The 21796-nt window shown below is 39.6% G+C and overlaps 1 protein-coding gene across 1 annotated transcript; it reads left to right on the forward strand.

Moving 5' to 3' along the window:
* The first annotated feature begins 2708 nt into the window (after positions 1–2708).
* LOC145486755 (uncharacterized) lies at positions 2709–4802 on the forward strand. Its single transcript, XM_081465465.1, has 2 exons — positions 2709–4200; positions 4504–4802. The coding sequence occupies exons 1-2, from the start codon at positions 2709–2711 to the stop codon at positions 4800–4802; spliced, it is 1791 nt and encodes a 596-aa protein (XP_081321591.1).
* The last annotated feature ends 16994 nt before the right edge of the window (positions 4803–21796 follow it).

A 21796-nucleotide genomic window follows, 5' to 3' on the forward strand; every position in this document is an offset into this window, starting at 1 on the left:
AGACATAGACGTCGACCTAGACCTAGGCCCAGACCCAGACCCAGACCCAAACGTAGACGGAGACGTAGACGTAGACCTAAACGTAGACCTAGACCTATACCCAGACCCAGACGTAGACATAGACCTAGACCCAGACGTAGACCCAGACCCAGACCTAGACCTAGAACCAGACCCAGACCTAGACGTAGACGTAGACCTAGACCTAGACCTAGACCTAGACTCAGACCTAGACCTAGACCTAGACCCAATCCCAGACCCAGACGTAGACCTAGACCCAGACGCAGACCTAGAACTAGACCCAGACCCAGACCCAGACCCAGACGTAGACGTAGACGTAGACGTAGACATAGACATAACTTATGTTACTTGGTCGTACACTTAGCTATGGTAACGGTGCGCCCCGTAGACTTAATAAGCAGAGTCTCCAGAACGTACCAGCTAGTTTACAGGTGCGCCAAGCATTGCCGATGGAAAAGGTTCCATTGGTAACTACATGTAATAGCTTGCAGTAAATATGCGATCCTTATAGTTTTGGGTATTTCTTTGGCTATATACGAAGAAAACTTCGCAAATGGAGAGATCAGCTGATTATCTCGGATATTCTCTAGATTCCCAGCTAAAATATTTGTGGCTATCGATAGTCGTAACGATGTTTATGTCCAGACCCTTGATGTTGAAGTATATGTACAGCAGTGGTATTTAATAATGACAGCAGAGAGACCTCCGTGAGAGAGCTCTTCTCCGAAGTTAATTAATCCTCAGATAAATCCATCCCAATCTCAGACCGGCTCTCACAGGGTTCTCGTTTATTTGATCATACCCCATGTCTACTTGAGTTAGCGCGGCTTCTTAGAGGAACCACGCAGGCTTGTATTGTTGTTTTTGATTTAGCCCAGTTGTTGACAGGCAAACTCAACCTTAAGAAATTTTTGTCTACCACACGTTAAATGTAGAACAGAAATAGTTGTAGGCATAATTGTATTGGACATTATGCTGCTGGTGTGTTGAGACAGTGATATGTTAGAGGGATGCCTTGTAAAGTGATTAACGATGAGTTATGTTATAATCCATGCATGAGCGTAGATGGGCACGGATCTCTCGATCTCAGGAATACAAGATAAAATGCTAAAGTACATTAATAGACTGCGACGGACTAGCATCCCGTCCAGGTGTAAAAGCAATACTGTACTCTTTGCTGCTTTATGTTACAAAAACTGGGATAAAGGTCTTCGACTCGTCCCTGGTCTCTCTTATGGGAAAATATGATTAAGAGGCAGGGTCTTATAGTTTTTTCATAAGGGACGACTGGGAACGAAAGTGCAATTTCAGCTTTTGTGTAACTACAAAGCGCTGACAACAAAACAAAACTAGTCTTTCGTAGGAATCCTGATTCTGAAGCAGAAGCTATCAGAGTTCCCAACATCTATTTGTATGACGGTGCATACTTAAGAGCTGCTCTCCTTGCCTCTGGATTTGGAGAACTTCCATACAATGTCAATTCTAAGGAGAGGTCATTTCGGCCATGCCCGCTTGGAACTTTCTCCAACTTTTCCTCAAGAGGGAAGGATGGATGTATAAAATGCTCAGCAGGTATTGAGCCAGTTTTTAGATTATCTGCACGTAAAATGAATTGAGAGGAAAATTCGTGAGGCGTACATATCCACGTTCAAGAAACACGGTAACAGAAGACCTATGCGGCTGTTGGGCTTTACGGAAGAGCAGCAACACCAACCTCGTTAACTGTGCTTTTCCCTTGCGGAAACTAGTAAACAGAATTCCACCATTCACAGCTGGCCATCGTACTACGCATGGTGAATTGGTTGTTCTTGTACATTTGAAACGCGGTAGTGCTCGTAGTCAGAGTGAAGACTCTCTGCAGTCACTTTCCATCTGTGAAAATGTTTTAATGAAAATAAAAAATATAAGAACGATATTGTCTTTCCGGTTTCAGGAGGATTTTATTCCGACGATGTCGGCTACGTGGAAACAAGCTGCAAGAAATGTCCAAATGGTTCTGTTGTTCACTTTGATAAAACACCAGGGACACAAGTTCAAGATCGCAAATCTTGTCCAGAGGGTGAGTAACTCCAATCTGTTGCCCATGTTTTGAAAATCAGTCTTTTCTACAGCAATACGTCTTTCTTCATTTAATTCGATTTTTCTCTAAATTATTTTAAAATGTCAAAAAAATTACAAACCATATAATTATCACAACAGCATGCATATGTAGCACTATTTCCTTCCAAACTTTGCGAAAATTTGTTTGGGGACCAGGTGAAGTGACATTGCATTGTAGCAACAGCTCAATCAATCTTTGAATTAAAATTAGTAATACTTTTAATTAAACCTGACAAAGATCCAAAAATTACCATGGTATTTTAATAATAATACTAATAATAACTTCAAAAAACTTCCTCACAAACTTTGCTTTGCCTTGGTTACTCTGGCGAATAGAAGTGAGGTTTCTTCGGTTAAAACTAACAACCCGCACAGACGAAATGCCAGGATACCAGTCACAGGGAATAAAGTGCTTTGGGGGTTCCTTCTGCATAAAAGTGAGGGCTCAAACTTCGATAAACTTGATTAGATCTGCAGATAGTTTGAAGTAGTGATGATTCTTTTATTCCTCGTCGTCAACAGGAACAGAGACTGATTTCTTCGCTGGATATCGAGCTTGCAAATGTTTGGAAGGATTTTATCGAACCCATATGTTCGAGCAATGTTACAAATGTGGACACACTGGATTGAAATGCCAAGATGATTATGCTTCTTTGAAATCTGGCCATTGGTGGGAATGGCGAAACGTGACACACAAGGACCTCTTTAGAAAATTTATTTCAAATCTCTTAAAATCGTCACCAATATTAGATGCTTCCAGTGTAAAATTCCCTTATCCGATACCAATCCCTTACAAGTGTCCTACTGAAGAGTCTTGCAAAGGTGATTTAGATTCTCCGTGTGCGAACGGGTATGAAGGTCCACTCTGTGCAGTTTGCAGTTCAGGATACTATAAGCAATTGCAGGACTGCAAAAAATGTTCAACAAAGACGTGGATGCTGGCGCAGTTGTCAATCATTGTAGCCATTGTCTTGATAATCACTGTTGTTTTAGCCAGAAAAAGGAGAAGCAAAACTAAGGAGGATGGAAGGCAGCCCTTGATAGATGTGCTTTTGATTAAACTTAAGATCGTGATTGGCTTTTATCAGGTCACCTATGGTTTACTGCAAACATTCTCATACATAAAATGGCCGGGCTCCTTGCAAGCAATCGCCAAATATTCAGGAATACTCCAGATGGATGTCCTTCAGGTGGCACCCGTTCACTGCCTTTTCCCGGGAGTAAAAGTTGATGCTTTTGGAAGCTTGTTTACACTGATGTCCCTGAATTCTTTCGTCATTGGCTTTTCTTTTGTCACTTACGGAATACGTAAAGTGATCATATTAAGAGACCAAAACATGGAGGACACCGAAAAGTTAAGAGACATCTCAGAGACGAAAGAATTCCTGTACAGGAATGTGTTTTTCTTCTTGTACGTTGCTTACCTGAGTACATGTTCTACGACAGTCAATGTCCTTCCACTTAATTGTCGGACACTTTGCAGAGATGAGAAAGAAGAGTTCTGTAACAATTTCATGAGAGCAGATTACAGCATACAATGTCAAGGTACACAATACAACCATTTACTCATTGGAACGTACTTTTCAGCTACCTATGTCGTCGCGCTCCTTGCCATCTCATTTGTCGCTATTTGGAAACAGCAAACACTAGCAACGGCGGATGCGGAGACACTTCGGGATTCAGGTTGTGGCAAGGAAATGATCTCAGGATTGCGTTTCCTCTTTGAAAACTACAATCCTCGTTCCTGGTATTGGGAATTGGTTGAAATGTCTCGCAAAGTTATCCTAACATCTGGTTTGATTCTTGTGGGACAAGAGAGCAGGTCATACATTGGCTTGGCATGGGTCATCGCTGGAATGTATGGAATGCTTTTTGCTTGGATCAAACCTATACAAGATTCGACCGACAACAGATTAATAACGATATCTCTGGCCGTTACTGTTGTCAACCTGGGTGTTGGAGCTGTGAGCAGAATTCCTGCAGAGCAGATAAAACCTAGTTCGATTGACCCATACACGGACGCGATCTTATTCAGGATATTAATACTTGGAGTGAACAGTTTAGTGATTGGCTTACTTGTTGGTAAGATGGTACTAGAATTACTAAGCGAGTATGTGTTATTTACTCAGGCAGTCTGTTATTCAGTCAGTTGACTGGTCGGCCGGTCATTTTTTTAAGTGCATGCAATGACTTTTACCCATTAGCAAAACGGGTATGAGCTTATTTCCTTAAAAAAACCTGGAACCGACGCCTTATCAGGTTGAAGCTGTTTGGCTGGGAGGGGAATGATTTTATTATTATTTTATAAGCTTAAACTAATGTATTCTCCTTTCCTCCTTTTTGTTTTTGGGTATAAATAAATTTCGATTCCTCGTTTGCTTTCAGCTCAGTACGTAGCGTTTTTGTATCGTCACCTCAAGGAATGGCGTAGAAATCCCCAGTGGTCCTTTTCCTGCTGTCTGGCTTTGCTTCTACCTCTAAGTGATTTCCATGGTGAAATTCCTGACTTGATTGAATCGAATGTCCTTACAAATCAGCTTCAAACAGGACAGATTGACATGCCGACTGTCCTCAGCGCCGTAAACGAGAGTGGAGTTATCACTGTGACTTATGAAGAAGGTGAACAAGATGACGATGATGATGACGACGATGGGGGTGATGTTCTTGACGCAAAGAAAGCATAAGATATCCACAGTCACCACGTGGAGTATTACTACTCAAACCGTCATCAAGAGATTCAAACAGAACTTTCTGCCCTTTCATACGCCTATCTTGTGGTCATCGAAGCATCGAAGGAGAAATGTGAAGAATCCGCTCGAGCCTAGCATAGAAACAGGAATTCAGTTTAAATTCGGTTCAAAATGAAAACTGTGTACAATTTTTTAAAGTTTCTGAAGACGCTTGTGACAACGGGCATACATAAATGGTAGATAAATGACAGAAAATGACAAAATTTTATCTCACTTGTAAACATTTTCCGAGCCTGTGGATTCAGCAACCTGTCATCGCCCCAGCCGTTTTGATGTTAGAAGTAGGTATATTCACAAGCTCTATACGCAGGGACTATTAGCAGGCTCTATTCGCAAGCTATACTCTATTTTTCGCATGTTCATAGCGTTTCACCTTTTTAGAAGTACAAGCGATATGGACGACGACATTTGAGAAGGGTTATTCTCTAAGATGACGAACACGGATTCAGTTCAGCGTCTACTAGCAATTTATTATAATGAAACTCACGGCGAAATAAATGGATAATATGGTTGGTTTCCCAAGATAGCTGTTTTAGAAGTTCACTTATTCAAATTATATATTTAAGGGTTTAGCAAGCATACTTTAGTTATTCCCATATTCAGAAATGCTTTGGAAACTTACGGATTACACCAAGCATGAGTAGAGGCCATACTTAGGAATTACATTTGCAAACACCGTTAGTTAATGACGATAGGAACATAAGCAAACTAGCTTGAAAGTTCGTCCCATTCCTCCATGGTTATGGTTTCAAAAGTGCAGCCCTTTGAAAACGCTCCGTTTCCAGTGTGGAAAGGTAAGAACGGAGGCTTTTGAAAACGGTACCGAAAAAAGAGTCATACACTTTCGCTTCCATCAACGCTTTCAAGCGTTTTAGTGTGACCGATAGGCGAAAAGGTGTCAAAAAGTATGCATTTTCACAGGAAAACGTATTTAGGTGGACAGGTCAAACAAACCGAAAACACCAATGTGTGCAAAGTTATTTAGCTTCGCTTCCATTTAGACGAAAACAAGAGATTAACAAGGTAAGAGAGTGAATCTCCCATATGGGTCCTCTAACTAAGGTAATCCCTCTAAGTTATCTTTAGACATGGTACCCAGTTCTTCCGAGGATGTTACTCGGGCGAGGCGTGGACAGTCGAAGTGACTATCTGGAAACTACCTGAGACGAAATGGCGGGAACGTCATTTTATATGTTTTGATTTCGTTTCAGAGCAGACATGTTTTCTGCACTCTCAGCCGTCTTTTTGTTCGGCCGGGCTTTCGTTTGTTTTGTGCTCGTTTCGCTGTTTATTTGGTTTTAGGAAGTTTAATTAGGCAAACTTTAACGCAAAGGCATCGAGTACAATGGCTGTGTAAGGGTGCGTTATAATTCTTTGTTCATTTCTTTGCCGTTGTTACAAAAGGTCACAAAACAACAACGTGAAATAGCCACAGACTGCATATTCGAAAAAAACGTGAGCTATACGACGACCAATTTTTAAAATTTCTTTTTCGAATTTTGACGGTGTCTTACATATTCTGTTTGGTATATTTCTGACAGGAGAGACAAACTGAATGAATCTAAATTCTCGCAAAATTCGCTTTCAACCATCTGTTTGTTCGGTTGCCTAGCTTGTGTTTGGGCGTTTGTTTGGTTTGCACTCGTTTGTCCACGCATTTCTCTGCCATTCATTTAGTTGTTATTGTTTGTGCAGGGGACATCAGTCTCTTATTTAAACTCCTATTATGAAATGTATTAAAACATACCGAGAGCCGAAGCTCCTTTGCATGTAATCAAAATATCAAAGAAGACAACCCACAGCGCTGGAGTTTTCCTTCGCTTTGAAAACGAAATGAAGCGAAACATATACAGATCCTCCACAAAAACACCCACGCAACGCGCGAGTAATATCCGCGGACAAACTGGGTACAATGTCTAAAAGTAACTTAAGAGGGATTACCTTATTTAGCGGACCTATATGGGGGATTCACTCTCTTACCTTGATAATCTCTTGACGAAAACCAATACTTTTAAAAACGCATTAGTGTGAGTGTCAATTAACGCCGTTTAAATTACGCTGCAATGGAAGCTGTTTCTGTTGTTTTGATCTTTGATCTTTTGATCTTCTCCGGGCGTTATATTATAGGAGATATTGCCTTTCAAAAATTACAACAATTCCGGGAAGGAAAAGCGCTAAAGAGCCCACGCATACATTTTTTCCAAAATTTTAGTTTTCAAACCTGCGTCGCGCAAAGAGTATCTAATGCATCGAAGTAAAATTCCTTGGGACATTTATTCTGTGTCTACCATAGATGATTTTCCAGTTTAGAAACATACAAAATCATATAAATCACAACCGAAGATAATTTACATGTAGACTTAACGCTGGCCGCTGGCTCCAGAATATGGATTTTGTGCCGTTGTGCTGTTTTTTGTTTTGTTTTGTTTTGTTTTGCTTTCTTTTTTTCCCTGTGCTTCAGTGTCAGTACTTTGCAACTCCGTTTCTTGAAAAACATACACTTTGGAATTCAATCATTATTTTCAAGTAGATGTAAGCCGGTTATTTTTTTTCAAATCTCCTATCTGCGATTTAAGTTGCAACCACTGAAAATAGTATGAGGTATATTATTTGTCCAAAACATTCATTTCACGTAACTGACCCCAATTTCCCTTTTGCATGGCTCACATTTACTGGGAACCCAGGAATGAACACTCAGAGCAAATAAAAGTTACATCCAACATCTAAGCACAAGGTGAAGGGAAATCACTAACTTTCATCAGTTTGAACATTGATATTGCCTGTGGCAATGTCTGAGTCCAGTCTTCTACTTTAAACACATTGAAGGAAGTTGAGCAAGACCAAAATAGTGTTTATCACATTGTCTACAAAATAGATACAGTAAATTAATCTTGGTTTGTAAGTTGAACAAGAGTTTCCTGAAAGTTCCTATACAATTATTTTTGGCCACTTACATTGATTGCCCTTAACTTAGGGGTTATTGATGCAGACCATACCCGACTTCTACAATTATGTATTTGCCATTATATATTTTTTAAAGTCATATTCTATCGCAATCTATTTTTGTTATTTTGAAAGGGCGATCGCTTAAAAGCAAGCTGTTGATGATTCTTTCTGATGTAAAGCTCAAAAACTTGTATAGAATTAAGTATTTTTGGTTCGCGATCATCGATTCTTTTGGTTTCAAGTTGTTTATCAGTTAATAAAGATGGTGAATTTTAAGTTAGGTAATGAAATGTGAAGGTGAATTAATCAACATGACACGAGCGTGGGACAAAGAAAAATTCTGAGTCCCCGACAGGAATCGAACCCATGACCTCCCGAACACCGGGCGGGCGCTCTATCCACTGAGCTACGAGAACTCATGGAGAGCAAGATCATTTAACTGAGTTCATATATGATAGGTGTCCTGCATACTGCTAGGATCAACGCTATCGAATTCATCGTGAGTAGTGATAAGTTAATAAAGATGTTGAATTTTAAGCTAGGTAGTGAAATGTGAAGGTGAATTAATCAACATGACACGAGCGTAGGACAAAGAAAAATTCTGAGTCCCCGACAGGAATCGAACCCATGACCTCCCGAACACCGGGCGGGCGCTCTATCCACTGAGCTACGAGAACTCATGGAGAGCAAAGTCATTTAACTGAGTTCATATATGGTAGGTGTCCTGCATACTGCTAGGATCAACGCTATCGAATTCATCGCGAGTAGTGATAAGTTAATAAACATGGTGAATTTTTTAAGCTCGGTAATGAAATGTGAAGGTGAATTAATCAACATGACACGAGCGTGGGACAAAGAAAAATTCTGGTTCGATTCCTGTCGGGGACTCAGAATTTTTCTTTGTCCCACGCTCGTGTCATGTTGATTAATTCACCTTCACAAGTTGTTTATCTTAGTTAAGACTACTTGAGCTGCAAACAATACCCTATTGATGGTCATGTTTGGGTTCGTCACGGTCTTCTGACCTTGGTTCTGAATCTCCCACAAAGATCCTGTTTGGGTTTCTAGTTAACCGTTTTCACCCTCTGAAAGTCGCGTGAAAGTATTTGGGTTTATATTCTTAAAGAGTGTTTAATCCTCCAAGGTCAGCTCGTCCCGTCTGGCCCACACAGAGCTACTGATATGGTATTTAAGTGCGTGTTCATTCGCTAGTAAATTAGTTGCACTCTACCTAATAGCACTCTAGAAGAACTCTTTGTCAGAAGCAGAAGTGAAAGCAGCTAAATAAAAAGCCCCCAGAAGACCAGAGTCTCGGTTCCTCTTGCTTGGAAGACTGTGGGAATTTCAACACTTTGATAAATAAGGTTCAATCTTAAATGAATAACTAACCAAGGAAATTATAGAAACGCAGCTAAAGCAAAACGAATGAGTTGCCAGTACCCGTGTTTGCGCAAAGAACTCTGGGATCGTCAGGGGGCAAACATTGCAAGTCGCTAGAGGGAAATGTATGGCGAAAAGTTGTTTCGACGCCCAAAAACATGGTTTTGGGGAGAGATCAACGGTTTTTCGCCGTTGTTTTATCGCAAATGGATTTTGGCAATGTTGATACATGGAAAATGTAAGTTTTTGTTTGAATAAGCGTGAAATAAGTGATAAAATTTACCGATAAACCCCCTTTTGCTTGCGTGAGGTTTATTATGAAATACATTGAAGAGAATATTGAAAATTTCAATACACGCCTGATCTCGAGAGGCTACCCGGAGCAAATGGCTGAAAAGACCCTTCGAGAAGTTAAATGTAAAGACAGAGAAGAAGCTCTAAAACGGAAATCGAAAATTGCAGAAGGAGCTACTATCCTTTGTGTCGGGCAATTTCACTCAACCGTCAATACCAAACTTTGGAAAGCATAATCACGCACAAGTGGCACTTTTAAATACAAATACTCAGAGATATATTCAAGGAGCCACCCTTGATCTGTTATAGAAAAGGAAAATCACTGAAATACGTGCTTGTAAAAGGAAAACAAAAGCTTTGAGCAACACAGTAGCCACACAGCATGAGTCGCGCGGACTCATTTGCCACTAAATCAACCCCAGACAATACAATGATCGCCACCGGGCTTATTTCCAGTATTATTTGTATGACTTAGCTTTCAAAAGTAGCCTGTACACAACTTAAAAGGCTTTACTGGGTTATTTCCTCTCGATTTATACCTAATTAATTTTGTAATATTTTCAGACCATTACGCGATGTAAATTTCACAATAAACCTCACGCAAGCCACGCAGTTTATCAGTAGATTTTGTCACATATTTCACGGTTATTCAAAAAAAAACTTACATATTCCACATATCAACATTGCCCAAATCCATTCGCGATAAAAACGACGGCGAAAAAGCGTTGATCTCTCTCAAAAATCGTTTTCTTGTACCTCGAAACAACTTTTCGCCATACATTTCCTTCTAGCGACTAGCAATGTTTGCCCCTGACGATCCCAGAGTTCTTCGCGCAAACACGGGTATCCGATTACTGGCAACTCATTCATTCGATAAGCACAAAGTTCAGTTGGAATAAAAGTTTAGTGAGAGCAAGAAACTTGAATACGCTGCACTGTTGGCTTTTAGAAAAGGTTTCAAAATCTTAACATATGGTTAAGCTCACTGAAAAACGGTAAATCTTTTCCTAACAGAATAAGCGGTCAAGTTTTAAAATTCAATCATTCCGTCTAAAATAACAGCAACTTCCAATACTAGGAAATAGAATATGGCAGAACAATTTAAGAATGTGCAACCGATCCTCGTAAATCAAGCGAGTTCTATAATCTCCAAGGTATTTTTCCCTTGACCTGCGGGTCAAACTTTTGAATATATCTCTGTATCGTGTTCGTCTCCGAACCTATCCGAGTTGATCGCAATATTTAGTTGTCGCAACTGTCCGAGGTAAATAAATCCGGGGTAAATACCCGTGTCGATACAGTCACGGATAGCAAATAACGTACAGGTGTTGTTAAGAGAGAAATGCGTACATAAACAATGAAACACCGGTACTCATCATACTTCTTTCAATAGAACACATGTTTGTACATTTTAGCTAATGATTCATTGTATATCCTACCAGCGAAATTCGCAATTGCCTGGAACTGTTCAGTACGCCAATGGTTCTTAACACGTGCTCAGGCTAAATATGTAACGACAGCGTTCAATTCCAAATGAAAAGAACCAAAAAATAGCCGTCGTCTTTCGCGTTCCGTCAGACTAGGTAGGACTTGGTCATTTCACATTGTTGTTTTGCAAATTAAAGGACGGCGAAGAAATGCACAAAGATTTATAGCGTACGTGCACAGCTATTGTTTTGCTCCTTAAATCTTTTGTTTGGTAACGTTCTCGTTGCCGCCGTCGCAGTGGTTTGCTTAAGCTCCCTAATATCCACGCTGGCTACAGCTGCTGTTAAACTTTACGGGGATGTTGCAATTTTGTGATAAAATATTTGGGCATCCAAAATAATAGGCCCCTGGTCCTCCTGATTTGCTTGTAAGAGGCCCACATTCTGATTAACAGCACAGGGAAGAGAAATATTCTTGTGAGCAAATATCTCTACCTATAAAATCTTAAGCGATGGCCTATATGTAGGTGACTTTTGTTTTGCTTGAGACTATTTCTTATTCTGTGAGGGAGTTGTTGAAAAGTGCCAAAAATTTGGTCGAAAATTAACCTCACAGTAACCCCATGGGGCTGAAACTTTTGCATTTTATATAAGTCTGCATAGTCTCTATTAGGAATTTGTGTGTGGATTTTTAAGGAAATCAGAAAAGCGCTCTCAGGCAGAAGCTCTTCACTAAGCGTGAGACGAGAAAAAGGGGATAGCGACACCTACCAACACCTACCACTTGATCGACATACCACTGAGTTTGAATTGGCAACGTTCTTTTGATTTACATGTACCGGAACTCAGTTTAAAGAAAAAATTCAGACCGTCGGTCATTAATTTAGAGTTATGACGACGTTGATCGGCTGTCGGTCATTTAGCCTCAGCAATTTCATAATACTTTTAATTCTGAACTTATGAGTTTAATAGCATCACAGCCAGAAACACACGAATCGTCAGGCTTGTTTTGTGAATTGCTTTGCTAGTTACTATTTATAGATCAATACGCATTTTTAAAAGATTTTACAATTTTTCACCTTTTGAATATGTACCCGTTACTCGCTCTCTCGTTGCTCTTTTACCCTGGTTAGTAACACCCGTTGTCAACGTCGATGTACGGTAGACAAAACTGTTCTGGATGCACGTTTTAAAACACAACAAATTAAAGCAAGCAAAGCGATGCAAATAGTTTTGTGATTGTCTCAAACTTTATTAAACTCCGCACATGATTCAAGATCACACAAAGGACCCACAAGAAGTCTTGCCTTACAACATATCCAGATTTGGTAACTGAATCACAATAGTGGGGAAAATCACGTGGTTTCTTTGTAATTGCTTAAAATAACGCGCAGCATTTATTCATCCAATTAGAGGTAAAACACCCTTAGTTCCCGGTATATGTTCAGCGAACGATCTCGAACAGGCTTTGCTGTTCCATTGCATTGAGTGATCAGAAGGACTTCTTGACTAGCACACTGCTGGGAAGGTAAGTCAATAAGATTCAAGAAACGAAGAGCAACAATCTTCCAATCATAACAGACAGAGTATATGGACTTTGCCCTCATCAACATGACCTAGGATTCTGCTATGTTTCCCTATGCCGTTGCTTATCATTGCTGCCTACTATACATAGGAGAGGCTAAACGACGTTTAAAAGCCCGATGTGATAGTGTCTAGGCGCTTTTAATTTGTCTTCTCAGAGGTTCTTGATTAAGAAGCGCTGGCGTAAAGAGACAAAGTTTTATGAGTGTTACAATCCGTTAGTTTCTTTTATTTCAAGTCTTTAAACAATTATGAACTTGTCAATCGACAACAACAACAACAATTTATTTCAGTATTCCCATACGAGTACATGGTATTACCTAATATATAATATAACTAATATAATGTAACTAAATTACAATAATTTAATAGATTTTAAGCCGGAAGCGCCAATATTAACTAACTTTTGCTATCGCGTGCTCGTAAGTCGTAAACAAACTCCATGATACTGGCGACTGATTCGAATATTTCCGCTGATAAATAATAAAAAAATAGACAGCATTTACATTGCCGTTCCTTGGTTCAAGAGAAACTACTTTTGGTTCGAGTTATCGGGAGGTTCCAAAAATCAAGGGCTCGAGAAATCGGGTTTCCACTGTATGTATCTTGAGTGCAGCAGTTCAGTGAATCATGCATTTTCTCAGTGGAATCGACCTGACACTTTTTGATACTCCTGAGAACATCAGGGCTATCTAAAAAAGTCTTAACACGATTAAGATGGATTCCGCTCGAAGGTCGAGCAATAAGGGCAAAAATCATTTACTAAAAATCTGCTCATAGCACGGTAACGTTTGGAATACTATTTAAAACAACTCACTTTAGTTCATTTCTCTGAGTGACCCCGCGATTAATCTCGAGAAAGTTATTGTCAAACCTCGTAAAAATGTTTCAAGAGAGTGTTATTGTATGTGTTTTTAACTCACGCGAAATGTCTGTTTTAATTGAAACGTGGATGCCTGAAGATCAATTTTCCCTCACGGGGTCAGCTTGAGAGCCAAAGTCTTGATAAGTTCTTCTTAACTGTCTTTAAAATATTACCATGCGATGACGATTTTTTAGTAACTTAATTTTTGCCATTATTGCTCAAATGTTCTGCGGAAATCATCTTAAGTTTTCTGCAAAAAATGGCGCTGTTGCAAAAAAACGTGGCAATAAGGGCACAAGCACAAGCTAAGTGGCAATGCGTTAGTCGTGATATCCAGCTTGATAAAACAGATGGCCGGGATTTTAATACGTTATTTACCGAACTCGTAAAGTGACGTTGTCAAGTTTGAAGTTCCTTTCTGTCTAAAGTAAGAGAAAATTCGAACTGATGAGAAATAACATACGGCAGAAACATTAAAGCACAATACTTGTTCAACCAATCTCTAGAGCTTTGAGTGAGTGATTAAAAGCTTATAATGTGAAAATCTAGCGGAAATGAAAGCCTTTATTTATGTGAGGGGTTTTTTCCCCTGCCCTGCGGGTCATCCGAGCTGTCGGAATATAACATTGATAAGTCAGTCGCAACATCACAAACAAGAAAGAGCACCAATTTATTTTCCTACAAAAAAGTTATAAATAGTGGTTTGGCCATGTAATTTCTGCGGGACAGTTTTTGTCTGTCGGCAATCTCCTCGTGACGACTACGACGACATGATGGATAGAATTCGCCTATTGTTCATGGTCACGCGTTTTGCATGTGCCGGCATGTGACGTTAATCAATCCACAAACATTTAGATTTGAGTTTCATCCAAGGTCATTACCATGTGCCTTTAGTAGACAATTGGCCTTCGTGCTGGTTGCTCTATTTCTTGTCCGCCACACCGTAGCGTGCTAAGGAGACCCAACCAGGTCGAAACAGCTGTCCACAGTGTCAATTCTTGGCTTTCAGTTTGGACTCTATCATGTCGTTGTCGCGTTCAGTTGTCCACGTAATAATCAGCCTTGCTTCATTGTTATACTACGATCGAACCTCCCGTAAGCGACCGCCCAAAATGCCAAGCCTAGGAGGTCGCTTACGGGAGGTGGTCGCTTATGAGAGCTTATACCATATTGAGTCAAAACTTTGCCTGATTTGCATATGATAACTGCGCGTGCAAATTCACACGCCACGTAATGCTTGAGAGCAATGAACAATGATGGAGCAGATGGCCATTCCTATAGCTTTGCCTGGATTTAACAATTTTCGACGTTCGGTGACCCCTACTTTTCTCTCCAGAAACAGATTTTATTTACAATTATCTCTACATTGTGCAAAAATGAACGAAAAATCAATGTGGGATTTCTGTCCACGGGACATCGAATCCTGCCATCTTGTGGCTGCAAGGCGCGTGAAACCAAGGTCGCTAAATGCGAACTCGTTCTTTAAAGAATCGAACCTCACCAGTTGACTAAATTCACTTAATAGGTTCACTTAAACAATATTTGGCAGAGAACATTTCACTTCAAAGATCTACTTGCAATAGTTTTGAGCTTACAGACACTGTGGCCTTATTCGCCAACGAAGCCCGATTTTTTCAGATTTAGGGTATTCTTGCGGGCATGTTCTCTCCGAAACGAAGTCGATGACCCTCCATTTTTTTACGTTTGTGACATAACTTTATAACTCATCGTGTTACAGTGGTAAAAGTCTCAGAAAAAAATCAATGTTGGAAAATTTTCGCGCGAAGGTCGTTAAACGTTTTATTCATGTGAAAACTTGTTCTTCCCATTGAGACAGTGTATTTCCGTCCCTTGTACTACCCAGGAATGCGATATGGTTACACCACCTTATTATCCAATTTCCGCTCTAGCAAACGAAAATTTCAAAATTTTAGCTACATGAGAGGTGGTCGTTTACAAGAGGTTCCAAATATAGGGATTTGACTTGGAAACTTTTGGTAGTTTGGAAAACTGGTGGCTGAGGAGAAGTGGTCGCTTACGAGAGGTGGACGCAACCGGAGGTTCGACTGTATTAAAAGGCATTGTTGTTTTGATGTTGGCTCGGCATATTTTAGCATGCTTCCTGAAAATCGTCGGAAAACAAACGCGCTTTTTGAATTCATAATATGCTGAAATATCAATTGTACGCCGATTCGAGACAATAGAAAATGTTAAAGGAGAATGTCCAGGAGATCACTTCAAAAATCGTATAGTTTTTGTCTGGCCTTCGTCGTGGAAAGAGGATCTAATGCATCGAAGTTAAATTCCTTGGGACAGTTATTCTGTGCCTATTATAGATGATTTTCCAGTTTAAAAACATAGAAAAAGATATGAATCACAACCAAATATAATTTACATGTAAGCTTAATGTTGGCCGCTGGCTCCAGAATATTGTTTTTGTGCTGATGTGCTTTTTGTTTTGTTTTGTTTTGTTTTGCTTTTCTGTGCTTTAGTGTCAGTACTTTGCAATGCAGTTTAAAAAACATACATTTTGGAATGCAATCATTATTTTCAAGTAGATGTAAGTCGGTATTTTTAAAATCTCCCTTCTGCAATTTAAGTTGCAACCACTGAAAATAGTATGAGGTATATTATTTGTCCGAAACATTCAATTCATGTAACTGACCCTAATTTTCCTTTTGCATGGTCTCACATTTACTGGGAACCCAGGAATGAACACTCAAAGCAAATAAAAGTTACATCCAACTTCTAAGCACAAGGTGAAGGGAAATCACTTACTCTCATCAGTTTGAACATTGGTATTGCCTGTGGCAATATCTGAGGCAAGCCTTTTACTTTAAATACATTAAAGGAAGTTGAGCAAGACCAAGATCGTATTTATCACATTGTCTACAAAATAGATACAGTACATAAGTCTTGGGTTTGTAAATTGAAAAATAGTTTCCTGAAAGTTCCTATACAATTTTTTGCTACTTGATTGATTATCCTCAACGAAGGGGTTGTTGATGCAAACTATACCCGACTTCTCCAATTATCAATTTGCCATTATATATTTTTGAACCCTTTGAGCCCCAATATACGCGTATTTAGTGGTCGTGCTCTTTGTACCACTTGTGACGTCATCAATTTAAATGTCAGCAGATATTCTTGATAAGCAGATAGTAAAGCTAGGGTGGACCTTTCCGTACAACGGTCGATTTTGGATATCGACGACATTCTGACGTAGGAAATTGGAAAACAACGTTATCAGCTTTGGTGCAAAAATGGTGGTAAAATGGTCCACTATGCCTATAATTGATCGAGGTCCATTTCTAGCCTTTGCCAATAATAAGACCCAACTTTTTACGGCAGCCAGAAAGAATATGCAACGCAAAAGGTAGCGAGATTAGAAGGGCCGAAGAAAAGGAAAGGAAATTGAAAAGCGAAAGGAAAAAAAATTAAGAAAGGGTAACGGCAAAAAAAAAGTGCAAATTTTGGTTTATACGCATGCACCGAATTAAAATATTGCACAATTTTGTACCTGATCTTGGGGAAATCTTTCGTTTTGTAAAACAGCTTTTTTTTTAGCGAAACTTAGGTCCATTTAGCGTCACGACAGCCAAAAAAGCTGATTGAACGGTTAAAAACGGTAATTTTTGGTGAAAATCTGGTCCCCAAAAGGTTAATCCATATTTTATTGCAATTTATTTTTGTTATTTTGAAAGGGCGATCGCTTAAAAGCAAGCTGTTGATGACTTCCTTCTGTTGTAAAGCTCAAAAACCTGTATAGAATTAAGTATATTTGGTTAGCGATCATCGATTGTTTATCATTTTGTAATTACCACGTTAGTCTTGTGATTCTGACCGCTGAGAGAGTCTTTTGGTTTTAAGCTGTTTATCTTAGTTTATCAAGAGTACTTGAGCTGCAAACAATACCCTATTGATGGTTATGTTTCGGTTCGTCACGGTCTACTGACCTTAGTTCTGAATCGTCCACAAAGATCCTGTTTCGGTTTCTAGTTAACTGGATGTTAGCTTTTGCTGATTGTTTCGAGACCTCTGTATACTTAGTTCCCCTCCGAAAGTCGCGTGAAAGTGTTTGGGTTTATATTCTTAAAGAGTGTTTAATCCTCCAAGGTCAGTTCGTCCCGTCTGGCCCACACAGAGCTACCGATATGATATTTAAGTGCGTGTTCATTCGCTACTCAAGTAGTTGCACTGTAACTAGTAGCACTCTAGAAGAACTCTTTGGTCAGAAGCAGAAGTGAAAGCAGCTCAAATAAACAGCCCTCAGAAGACCAGAGCCTCGGTTCCTCTTGCTTGGAAGACTGTGGGAATTTCAACACTTTGATAAATAAGAACTACAGCGGGCGAAACTCGATTAATCAGGCGTAACACAAGTTTGCAAGGACAAAACATTGCTTTGTTTTCGAATTACATTCAACCCTTTTCTTCGTAGGGCTTACTTCTCAGCTCTCTTGACGTCGAACGAAAAATAATATCTGTCAACAACCACTTTGTTGGCCAGCGATACATCGATGTACTTCATACACAAGTCGAGATATCCAAAAAAGAAAGTGTCGAGGATAAGTTAAGATCGAATTCTAAGATGTCAGAAACGCCAGGAAATAATTTTCCGTTCAACAGTGGAGATCCGACGTACCGCGAAGCTTCGATTCCTAAAATCAGTTGTTCAGCACTGAAAATGGCAGCTTTGTGAATCGAGTAGGAGACATCTACAGCTGTCACTTGGCCCGCGAAAGATTTAATGTGTATGTTATTCGAGATTTCTTTCAGCATCGAAAGCGAGCGAACCTCCTATGAGTCATAATTCCATATCACCTTCGGTGCGCGGAGATGTTTGCCGTTCGGCGATCAAATGAAAATGAGCTAGAGCGAAAATTTCTCCCGGCACGCTATGTGAGTTGTGGCCAACACCGCCTGCTTAATTTCTTTGTTACACTAGTTAAGTGTCTGACAACAGGGAGAACCTCCCCTTGAAAGGAGCGCACGTGGCAAAAGACAACGTTTTGTACAAGCGTTTACGTGGCATAAGTACAAAGTTCAATACAACCACTAGCGAATATCAAACAAAGAAATTATAAAGAGCAACTTGTACAAAAGTACAAGGTTCAATCTTAAATGAATAACTAACCAAGGAAATTATAGAAACGCAGCTAAAGCAAAACGAATGAGTTGCCAGTACCCGTGTTTGCGCAAAGAACTCTGGGATCGTCAGGGGGCAAACATTGCAAGTCGCTAGAGGGAAATGTATGGCGAAAAGTTGTTTCGACGCCCAAAAACATGGTTTTGGGGAGAGATCAACGGTTTTTCGCCGTTGTTTTTATCGCAAATGGATTTTGGCAATGTTGATACATGGAAAATGTAAGTTTTTGTTTGAATAAGCGTGAAATAAGTGATAAAATTTACCGATAAACCCCCTTTTGCTTGCGTGAGGTTTATTATGAAATACATTGAAGAGAATATTGAAAATTTCAATACACGCCTGATCTCGAGAGGCTACCCGGAGCAAATGGCTGAAAAGACCCTTCGAGAAGTTAAATGTAAAGACAGAGAAGAAGCTCTAAAACAGAAATCGAAAATTGCAGAAGGAGCTACTATCCTTTGTGTCGGGCAATTTCACTCAACCGTCAATACCAAACTTTGGAAAGCATAATCACGCACAAGTGGCACTTTTAAATACAAATACTCAGAGATATATTCAAGGAGCCACCCTTGATCTGTTATAGAAAAGGAAAATCACTGAAATACGTGCTTGTAAAAGGAAAACAAAAGCTTTGAGCAACACAGTAGCCACACAGCATGAGTCGCGCGGACTCATTTGCCACTAAATCAACCCCAGACAATACAATGATCGCCACCGGGCTTATTTCCAGTATTATTTGTATGACTTAGCTTTCAAAAGTAGCCTGTACACAACTTAAAAGGCTTTACTGGGTTATTTCCTCTCGATTTATACCTAATTAATTTTGTAATATTTTCAGACCATTACGCGATGTAAATTTCACAATAAACCTCACGCAAGCCACGCAGTTTATCAGTAGATTTTGTCACATATTTCACGGTTATTCAAAAAAAAACTTACATATTCCACATATCAACATTGCCCAAATCCATTCGCGATAAAAACGACGGCGAAAAAGCGTTGATCTCTCTCAAAAATCGTTTTCTTGTACCTCGAAACAACTTTTCGCCATACATTTCCTTCTAGCGACTAGCAATGTTTGCCCCTGACGATCCCAGAGTTCTTCGCGCAAACACGGGTATCCGATTACTGGCAACTCATTCATTCGATAAGCACAAAGTTCAGTTGGAATAAAAGTTTAGTGAGAGCAAGAAACTTGAATACGCTGCACTGTTGGCTTTTAGAAAAGGTTTCAAAATCTTAACATATGGTTAAGCTCACTGAAAAACGGTAAATCTTTTCCTAACAGAATAAGCGGTCAAGTTTTAAAATTCAATCATTCCGTCTAAAATAACAGCAACTTCCAATACTAGGAAATAGAATATGGCAGAACAATTTAAGAATGTGCAACCGATCCTCGTAAATCAAGCGAGTTCTATAATCTCCAAGGTATTTTTCCCTTGACCTGCGGGTCAAACTTTTGAATATATCTCTGTATCGTGTTCGTCTCCGAACCTATCCGAGTTGATCGCAATATTTAGTTGTCGCAACTGTCCGAGGTAAATAAATCCGGGGTAAATACCCGTGTCGATACAGTCACGGATAGCAAATAACGTACAGGTGTTGTTAAGAGAGAAATGCGTACATAAACAATGAAACACCGGTACTCATCATACTTCTTTCAATAGAACACATGTTTGTACATTTTAGCTAATGATTCATTGTATATCCTACCAGCGAAATTCGCAATTGCCTGGAACTGTTCAGTACGCCAATGGTTCTTAACACGTGCTCAGGCTAAATATGTAACGACAGCGTTCAATTCCAAATGAAAAGAACCAAAAAATAGCCGTCGTCTTTCGCGTTCCGTCAGACTAGGTAGGACTTGGTCATTTCACATTGTTGTTTTGCAAATTAAAGGACGGCGAAGAAATGCACAAAGATTTATAGCGTACGTGCACAGCTATTGTTTTGCTCCTTAAATCTTTTGTTTGGTAACGTTCTCGTTGCCGCCGTCGCAGTGGTTTGCTTAAGCTCCCTAATATCCACGCTGGCTACAGCTGCTGTTAAACTTTACGGGGATGTTGCAATTTTGTGATAAAATATTTGGGCATCCAAAATAATAGGCCCCTGGTCCTCCTGATTTGCTTGTAAGAGGCCCACATTCTGATTAACAGCACAGGGAAGAGAAATATTCTTGTGAGCAAATATCTCTACCTATAAAATCTTAAGCGATGGCCTATATGTAGGTGACTTTTGTTTTGCTTGAGACTATTTCTTATTCTGTGAGGGAGTTGTTGAAAAGTGCCAAAAATTTGGTCGAAAATTAACCTCACAGTAACCCCATGGGGCTGAAACTTTTGCATTTTATATAAGTCTGCATAGTCTCTATTAGGAATTTGTGTGTGGATTTTTAAGGAAATCAGAAAAGCGCTCTCAGGCAGAAGCTCTTCACTAAGCGTGAGACGAGAAAAAGGGGATAGCGACACCTACCAACACCTACCACTTGATCGACATACCACTGAGTTTGAATTGGCAACGTTCTTTTGATTTACATGTACCGGAACTCAGTTTAAAGAAAAAATTCAGACCGTCGGTCATTAATTTAGAGTTATGACGACGTTGATCGGCTGTCGGTCATTTAGCCTCAGCAATTTCATAATACTTTTAATTCTGAACTTATGAGTTTAATAGCATCACAGCCAGAAACACACGAATCGTCAGGCTTGTTTTGTGAATTGCTTTGCTAGTTACTATTTATAGATCAATACGCATTTTTAAAAGATTTTACAATTTTTCACCTTTTGAATATGTACCCGTTACTCGCTCTCTCGTTGCTCTTTTACCCTGGTTAGTAACACCCGTTGTCAACGTCGATGTACGGTAGACAAAACTGTTCTGGATGCACGTTTTAAAACACAACAAATTAAAGCAAGCAAAGCGATGCAAATAGTTTTGTGATTGTCTCAAACTTTATTAAACTCCACACATGATTCAAGATCACACAAAGGACCCACAAGAAGTCTTGCCTTACAACATATCCAGATTTGGTAACTGAATCACAATAGTGGGGAAAATCACGTGGTTTCTTTGTAATTGCTTAAAATAACGCGCAGCATTTATTCATCCAATTAGAGGTAAAACACCCTTAGTTCCCGGTATATGTTCAGCGAACGATCTCGAACAGGCTTTGCTGTTCCATTGCATTGAGTGATCAGAAGGACTTCTTGACTAGCACACTGCTGGGAAGGTAAGTCAATAAGATTCAAGAAACGAAGAGCAACAATCTTCCAATCATAACAGACAG

This window comes from Orbicella franksi, chromosome 5, assembly GCF_964199315.1.
Source record: "Orbicella franksi chromosome 5, jaOrbFran1.1, whole genome shotgun sequence".
Classification (NCBI taxonomy): Eukaryota; Metazoa; Cnidaria; class Anthozoa; order Scleractinia; family Merulinidae; genus Orbicella; species Orbicella franksi.